The sequence below is a fragment of the Esox lucius genome, chromosome 17, assembly GCF_011004845.1.
Source record: "Esox lucius isolate fEsoLuc1 chromosome 17, fEsoLuc1.pri, whole genome shotgun sequence".
Lineage (NCBI taxonomy): Eukaryota > Metazoa > Chordata > Actinopteri > Esociformes > Esocidae > Esox > Esox lucius.
Window position 1 is genome coordinate 11,205,086 of NC_047585.1, and position 9,117 is coordinate 11,214,202.

Genomic DNA, 9,117 nt, shown 5'->3' on the forward strand with positions numbered 1-9,117 from the left:
GGCAGAGAAAACCCACTGTGAAGGATTCATTTATTATAATATACCCCTCCTCCCTTTCTCACGCTCTGCCTGGTGTATCTCTCTTTTCCAACAAAAAGTCTATTAATAGGACATTCGTTGCTCTCTTTCCACTCTCTCTCTCCCCCCTCTTTCTTAACTGAAAAGAGCATATACGGTGCACTTAAAGGATAAAGCAACGGAAGATGCTGGGAGGCGTTTAATGTCCTGCATACATCTGAAGGCTACAAAGACTCTGGGCTGAATGTACTAAGAATAACACCAAAGCATTCTTTGATCGATTCACAGTACTTTGTGTCATCACAGACTGATAACACTGATTCTGCATAAAATGAAATGTGTGCCTCATGAGCAATAACAGGACCAAATGAATGATGTTCAATAAATTGTTAAATGATTCCCTCTTGCAAACATTATAGAACCGCTGAGTTCTGTAAGGACCATTACATGTTTTGATAATTGTCCAATTCAACTGACGGTTTCCAAAATTAACACGATTAGCAAAAAACATGGCCAGAATACAATCAAATATTATTGCATTATAACCTAAGGTACATGTCCGCACAATTAAAAACACCCCACAACTTAGCTCAAATTCCTGATTATGGCCTTGCCTCTCTCGCAGAACCTCCCAGCGTGCTCAAGAATCAAATATTGGGACTTCTGTCAAGCTAATAATGCCCAGTCGCCAATTGCCTATTCATAAACTTTCAGGTTTTTGAATTTGTTTGATTTGTTTTAGATTTTAACAATGTTTTATGATGTAACTAAACACTGCAGATACAATTCTAGTTACAATGCATCACAACAGATGTTATGTTCAAACTGCCAGGTCACTGGGGGAAAAAATTAAAATAATAACATACTGGCGTAGCCACTACCATATATAGTTGTGGAAAGAAAGTCCTCTCATACAGTAAAAACACAAAACACAGTTTGGTTGAATTATTATTGTCTTCATTATTGTTATTTTTTAATCATGTTATGTTCATTTTAGAGGATTATATGCATTTTAGTTTTACATAGTTTTTCTTATCCGCAGATTGTCCTTTTGTTCCTGTAAAGTGCAGTTCATACTACTGTAAATACAGACTTCGCATAGCATATAGTACTTTTTTTTCTTTCTTCCACATAATTCATTGTTGTTATGTACAGTATTTTCTTCACTTCTTTTCATAGAAAAAAAATGTTGTCCATTTGTACCAAAGTCGATTGTAGTAGTCAGGCCACCAAGTCGTGTGGAAGGGTTGAAGGTGAATTAGCTACTGTATATACATACTGAATCAGTGGTGAACCTGGCATCTTTCCCTTTCCGACCACAGAAACACACTTTCTGACATACAAATGCATACAGTAGATTGCATAACCAGCATGTGTAGCTACCTGTATATTTACCGTGATGGTAACCATACAGTACAATGCAAGGCTTTTACTGTGGCCCAAATGCGATCAATTACAGATAGAAGGAAAACCACACTATGGTTTCACTCAAAATGTTAATGCTGCATTTGCAAGAGAGGTCAGGTGCGGTGTCCCACTAATGTTCAATGACAGTGGTAGTGAGGGACAGCTTGCAGGATGTATTCATTCTTAACCCAGTCATTTATGACAGCCAATATGACATAACATTTTTAAGACACACTGCAGTTTTCCTTCATTTGTTTTGATTGGATACAGGGCTTGTGTTTCTCTGTGAAAGTATAAAGGCCCTCTTCATCACTTACAACACTAAGATAAAGAAATGTCAAACAAACCTTGAATCTGGTAAAGAGAACACCTGCATGACAACTTTTTTCCTTATTCTATGTTGTAGGGTTTTTTTGAATTACAATGTGAGTTAACCTTCCATTCTTCACCCTGACCAATGTGTTTTTATATTTCCAGTTGCTTTCTGCATAGACTTGACTGCATTTTCTTGTTTGGAATCCTAATGACTGTGGTTATGCTGGTGGAACCCTATGTATACATGAGTTGCAATGGTCTTGTGATGCTTACTATAAAGCAAAATATAAATTTTGGATTTTGCGACACTCCATTTTGCAAATATATAAACATTTTACATAGTAAATCTGCAAGCACAGTGATTAAAAAATGGGTATACTCCATTTGTGCTTTTGCTTAGAGCATCTAGAAAACAAATTGTTGATACTCAACTACAGTGCTTCTATTTCAGTATGTTCCTTGATTTGACAGTGTGTGAGAATCAGAATGTGCCCAGTTCAAACAAAATAGGAAATCATGCTATCTTGTGATGTGTTTTGGGAAGATCTGTCCATTGTAAAAAGCAAATAGAAAAATAATACAAAAAATACAAAGCATTTGCATGCATAGACAACTATTTTTGGTCATACCGTGAACAGTTTTTTCTTACTATGCACACATGCATGAATCATTGTACACTGCCACTTTAATGGTTCTACACTGTCTCTTTAATGGTTCTACTGGTTCTGCACAATTCCCCCTTAATGGTTGGACACTGTCCTTTTAATGCAGTTGTAGAACCAATCTATGACACACACGTTCAGAGAAACACACAAACAAAAAGAGAGACAGACAGAGAGAGAAAGAGAGAGAGAGAGACATAAACACCACCTTGTTTTGTAACAGGTTTTTTGGACAAGTTGGGAGGTCATGGCGCAAGTGTTTCTTTAAAAATTGCAGAGAACATAATAACATTGTCTTATAAGTTAAATGGAAGCATCAACAAGCAGGGTTCCAGCCCCAGATTATTGTCCAATTCAAGTTTCTTTCCAACATCTCTCGAAAATAAATGAAGATTGCAGTCGCTCAATCTACTGCCAATAAGAAGACAAAAGAGACCAACAGAATAGGGTTTTGGAGGGACAAGGGGTAACCTCTTCTTTGTCTATCTAGCAAGACACCCCTTATGTCAATGGTGGCAGACATTTCGACCTAAGACATAAACTTGTCCTTCTCATCCCCGTCGACAAGTCAGAAGCACATAGGTGCCAAAGGTAATATCGTTGTTACAGCAGTCCCAACTAATTTGTACCAGAGGTAAATAAGAGATGATCCATTTCACCATTTTATTTCCATTGGCTAATCGTCTTCACTCTGCTGTGCCTTGAAGACCATCGTGAAATAATCTAGGCAAGAGACTTGCAACAGAAGTGTCATGAGACCTCGACCTCTGCAGCTAGAAGTTGCTAAACATCTACATACTTAAGCAGTTTGTTATATAAGCTATCACTCGTTTGAGTTTGAAGACAGTATTTAGATAATGCTAACATTATGCTAGAGGGATGCATCAACTGTAAATTGACCACCTCCAATTCTTCAGAAAAATGGCTAGTGTATTACGCATGCATGTCTTTAGGGACGGAGTGTCCCTAAAATGGGGCTACACCATCAGTGTTCAAAATAAATAGGTGTCATTGTTCATACCATTAAACAAACATAGCAACGATCTGCATTTCATCAAGGATTGTCGGATTAACGCTATCATCTCCATCATGGTCATCCTCATCTCTGAATCGTCAGCTGAATGTATATTTCCTGTCTTATACGTCCCATATTGCTTTGTTATCACAGATAAAGGTATGTACGTATATATTTAGATTAATATAGGTATCTTTTAAATCGTATTGGCTTCTTTGAACTTAAATACATGCTTCTAGGAATGTATTGAGGTCATGCACACTAGGTGTTCTGTAGCCTACTTGTTTTAAAGGCATTTTAGGGAGGAAGCATCACTTTATACACGTCCCAGTAGTTCACCATGAAGACACAATGGACGTGGTTGTACAAGACAGCCGCGAGGCGAGGCTACACAAGTCGGCCTGTGACTGAGATTAATGCTGCAACTAGTGCTAGCCCACTGTAAGTAATTAACTAATGCTTTTCACCTCAAATTACAGCTCAGCTGCAATGTCAGAGCAATATAAACGCCTCTATGTTTTCAGCTCAGAGGTGTGGCAACAAGTTAATGGCGATGAACACTACATGGAATGTCACATTTAGGTCAAATTTCTGGATGACCTTCCAAAATATAGGGGCTGGATTGAGACATTTAGGACACTTTTATAGCCTACATATGTATGATATGAACCTGTATGCAACTGTTAAACGTGTGAAAGACGATTGTTGAGGGCTAGACAAGAAAATGTCTTTGAAGCAATGATAGTTTTGTGAGTACGAATGCTCATTCATATATGAACAACATGCAACAATCAACTGGCAAAGTTACTACCTACAGTACTTATCTAGCTACAGTTAGTAAAATCTACTTACCCTTCTAATGAATTACCAGTAAGTGGTAAATGAGTATGAATTAAAATAATAATAATGAAGAAGAGAGACATAATGAGGAAGAGAGACATTCACTTTGTCCTCAAAGCTGCAGAACCACTGGTGCATGTGAGTGGAGGTGGGAAGCTTTCATTACAATGTCAAGTAAATACATAAATCATGTAAGACTGAAGCTGTGAAAAGGCCATTCAAGGCCATTCTCAGTCATTCATCAGATACTGATGTCTACTGAAGAAAAGATGTCAAACCATCATGGGCTTATGGAGCTGATGGATGTCATACATCTCTTAAATCATGTGGACTACTATTACAGTGCCACGCTCCTTTTGTGTCTCATACTCAGGCCATGACAGCCCTCAGCAACGAATCATGCTTGCTTTTTTGCTCGCACTTTTCTTAATCTCCAACTAGTTCACCAAAGAATGGGTCTTTTTCATTTCCTTTAGGAAGCGTCATATTGTGGCACAGAAACTGGACTCTTCAGAAGTGCTGTGTGCCTTTGCCGATGTAGGAAGACCAGGGTAGCAGCAGGTGAAAGGGGGGGCCTGAAGCAGGTTGGGTGCTGGGGTTATTTGGAAAGTGAACTACATTTCCCTTGTTTTTTCTACTATTCTTGGCTAACATTGTGAGCAGGTAATTTAATTATTGGAACAGTCACACTGACAAAGCCAACTCCATGCAGACATTAACAGGCAACATTTGAAGATTTGAAGTCGGACAGATGGCCAGTTTGAGGGTAAGGTGTGAGGAGCTAACACAGGGAGTTAAGGGAGAGGGTGAGCACGTGGTCTCTGGTGTTTCTCATCAATGAACAAATGATGAGTACAGGTATACATCCTGTTTCTATTGCCTTGATATTCCAGCAGCATATGTGAAATGGGAGGCTGTACACCTGTTCCCTTTTAACTTCTCAACCTCACTGAGGCTGGCTACACATCAGTGAGCATTTTGGTGATGTTGACGTAGTTTGTGTTGGCCAGCGTCGTGCAGTTGGCCTGAGTCTTGAGGTTCTCTTCTGGGATGTCTTCAATACTGTTGTTCACCCCTTCTTGGATCTCCATATAGTCTGATTTACTGATGGTTGAGCCGCTCCGGCTCTTCTTCAGGTCTTCATTCGAGTCGTCTTTTGCAACTGGGCCTAGGCACTGTGCCTGCTCCTCGCCCTCCGTCTCACGGTGGTAGAAGTAGTTGAAGTTGGAAACAATGACGGGCACGGGTAAGGCAATTGTAAGCACACCTGCTATGGCACAAAGGGAGCCAACAATCTTGCCACCAATTGTGGTCGGGACCATGTCGCCATATCCTACTGTCGTCATGGAAACAACAGCCCACCAGAAGGCGTCTGGGATACTTTCAAACTGGGACTCGGGCTCATCGGCTTCAGCGAAGTAGACAGCACTGGAGAAAAGTATGACTCCGATGAAGAGGAAGAAGATGAGCAGGCCAAGCTCCCTCATGCTAGCTTTCAGTGTCTGGCCCAGGATCTGAAGCCCCTTGGAGTGTCGAGACAGCTTGAAGATTCGGAAGACTCGCACTAGACGGATGACCCTGAGAATAGCCAGGGACATGGCTTGCTGACCCGCCTGGCCATCTTCTGGTTTCTCAGCCAGCTCTGTTCCGAGGGTGATGAAATAAGGAATGATAGCAACAATGTCAATGATGTTCATGACGTTACCAAAAAAGCCTGATTTGCTGGGGCAGGCAAACAAGCGCACCAAGAACTCAAAGGAGAACCAGATGATACAGAGAGTCTCCAAGATGAAGAATGGATCAGTGAAGTAAGTTGATGTGAAGTAGATAGTGGAGTTAGTGTTGGTGTCAAAGACACTTTGCGGTTCCTCATCGTCGTTGCGGAAGATGGGCAGGGTTTCTAGACAGAAGCTTACGATAGAGATCAGGATGACCATGACGGAGATAATAGCGATAATCCTAGCTGGACCTGAGCTCTCTGGGTATTCAAAAAGCAACCATACTTGTCTCTGAAACTCATTGTCCGGAAGTGGCCTCTCTTCCTCCTTGATGAAACCCTCATCTTCTCTGAACAGCTCAATGGCTTCATCCCCTAACTCATAGAAACGGATCTCCTCTGAGAAGATATCGAGGGTCACATTGGCCGGCCGTCGTAGCCTCCCTCCTGACTGGTAAAAATAGAGAATGGCATCAAAGCTGGTCCGGCTTCGGTCAAAGAAGTACTCATTCCTCAGCGGGTCAAAGTAGCGCATTCTTTTTTTGGGGTCCCCAAGCAGAGTATCTGGGAACTGGGAGAGGGTTTTGAGCTGTGTTTCAAAGCGAAGCCCAGAGATGTTGATCACGACCCTCTCGCAGCACTCATGGTCAGCATCAGGGTCGTACTCTGCCGGGTTCCCCGGGTGAGCTGCCGCCTCATCAGAGGGGTCGCCAGTGGCTACAGTCATTCTGCGAGGGGAGCAGGAGGCCTGCACTTTTCAGTGGGGCTGGACCCTGCAGCCCGGGGGAACCGCAAGGAGGGGATGGAGGAGAGGGAGGGGGTTCAAAGCTGGAGAGCCACAGGATGTCACCTGATGGATGGATCCATCTGGATAGGACAGAAAGAATCATTCGAACAATAAGATATGTTGGCAAAACATAAATTAATTTAACTTTTGTGTTAGTCTGTGTCATCTTAAGATATATAATATTCTAAAATGGAATTCTGACATAAAAGTTAAGAATTATGACATTTATGCTACTGCTAAAATATTATAAAGGTTTTGAATGAGGGCATGTGATCATTTTAACCTATGTGCAGTGAAATCAAGCAAGAATGTGAGGCACAGACACCAACCCTATACAAATAGGCAAATTCCAAGCATATCATATAAATATAACTTAACCCCCCACCAAAAAAATATGAAACCTTTTTTCATGTTCCAAGAAGCCGTCAAAGTCACTTATTTCAACATTCACTTTATGATAGTTTGTTGAAGCATTTTAGACTCGGGTCTCAAATGCTGCCTGTCTCTGAAATATTCAAAAACATCCATACATTATTAAAGTGCAGTAGGAAATAGGTTTCAAGATAAAAAAAAATCTTCTGCCTCTACCCTCTACAACATCTCTAGCATCTTACATAAAACAGGCATATTTTCCTCAAGGAAACACAATATTCAATAGATATACTACACAGTAGACTCAACAGAAAATGTTAAGGGTTATATCGTTCAGTGGTCTTATAGCCTAGTGTATCCATTACTGCAGAGGATGACTATACCTTTCCTAATTTAAGTCATGTAGGATATTAGCCACACAGACGCATTGAAAACCATACATACCAGCAGTCACCTTGTTCAAACTGGGTGTTAGTTGCGTTTCCCACTGTTCAGAAGATATCTGGAGATAAATAGCCAGCCGTCAACAATCTCTCCGATGACTTAGATCCAGAAGACAATTATTTTTCCTATTCCGGACCGACTGTTAATCAGATCATCATGTTGTCTGCAGCATTAACCGCGCGCGCACCGGCGTGGGTGAGGTACAGTATGCGGGTGTGTCCTTGCCTCCCCCCAAGTCTTCGTTCCTCGCGGCAGGTTGTCGTAGGATGTCGACTATAAAAAACGGAGGAGATACGTAGCCTACCGAATTGGAGGACTTCTGGTAATATCCAAAGGTGCTAAGATCAGCAGAATCCTATGCATCTAGTGTACTTAATAGCTGCTGTGACGTTTCCCGCATCAGACAGCCGCAAAGGTAATGGTCCTCATACCGTAGCCTACTCGGTGGCAACATCTGCAAAGAGAAAAGCAAGGAGGGGAGGTGGCGTGGAGGCGTAGCTTTGAATTACAATGTGTGATATGACCCAAAAATGTAAATAAGGACAACATGCAGACAGTAGTAACCCAAAAGGCTTATAATGTAAGTTGATAGATACCGTTTTTAGTTACCTGGCAAGCATAATCTACCAGCTTCAGACTACTTTAAAAAAAGACCTCGAACTTGCAATCAAGACTCATCAGTTACTAGGCTACATTTATACAAGCATTCCTTATAAGTTGTATGTCATACGTACTCAGTACGAAATTATATTAGGTTAACGGTGTGTAAAAGACAAAAGGCTCAGAGACATGAATGCATTTCCAGCGGGCTATGACTGTGCTTGTTCTCAATTTAGTGAATAAAGCGGATAGTTCTTCAAGCCATGCAGCCTCGTTACACAATGTAAAGAGAACTGCATCTTCCGACATTGACTTGAAATGACATGCATGAGGAATCACACTGGACTGAATGCCAGATTATGCAATTCTTCATAGAGCTCAAATTAGTGGCATCACTTTCCCCGTTCTTTTTTTAGCTAGGGGTCAGATATGCCTTAATTAACCTAGGTTTCCGTCTCCCTAATGATCAGTAGCCTTCAGCCTGCTGAAGCCTTAAGCTTAGTCAAACCTGCAGTCGGTCAGTGCTATGAATACAAAGACACTGGATGGGAGAATGGACAAGAAAACGCGCTCTCCACCCGCACCGTAGCGGTCCAGTTTTTACCTATCTGCTGCGTGGGCTATTTAAAGGGAACGCGTCTCGGACGTAATTATTATCCAATCACTGTATATTGATGTAAAGTAGGTTCTCATTTAGAACGCACGTCCTGTGTTAATAATTCAAATTCGTAAATGTAGGCTATTATTTTCATCTGACCGCCTTATCTCATGCACAACTTGGTTATGCTATGAAGTGGACAGTGATACCCCCAGAAATCATTGTCAAAAAAACGGTGATATCAAATACGAGATACGTAGTTAGTTAGAGGGGTTTCGTAAATTTTCTGTGGATATCGTAATCAGACGTCCGACCTGCATAATTGTGATCCGCATCGATTCA

At 41.2% G+C, this 9,117-nt stretch overlaps 1 protein-coding gene across 2 annotated transcripts; it reads right to left on the reverse strand.

The window, feature by feature from the left end:
- Positions 1-979: 979 nt before the first annotated feature.
- Positions 980-8,730, reverse strand: LOC105008415 (potassium voltage-gated channel subfamily A member 2). 2 transcript variants are annotated; one of them, XM_010867714.4, is made up of 2 exons: positions 7,588-8,730; positions 980-6,841 (listed from the first exon to the last, which is right to left on the reverse strand). In XM_010867714.4, exon 2 carries the CDS (start codon positions 6,699-6,701, stop codon positions 5,217-5,219), a length of 1,485 nt encoding a protein of 494 aa, XP_010866016.1. In that variant the 5' UTR covers positions 6,702-6,841; positions 7,588-8,730; the 3' UTR covers positions 980-5,216. The 2 variants fall into 2 exon arrangements, with proteins under 2 accessions (XP_010866016.1, XP_010866015.1); XM_010867713.4 differs by having other exon boundaries at positions 7,578-8,730.
- Positions 8,731-9,117: the final 387 nt, after the last annotated feature.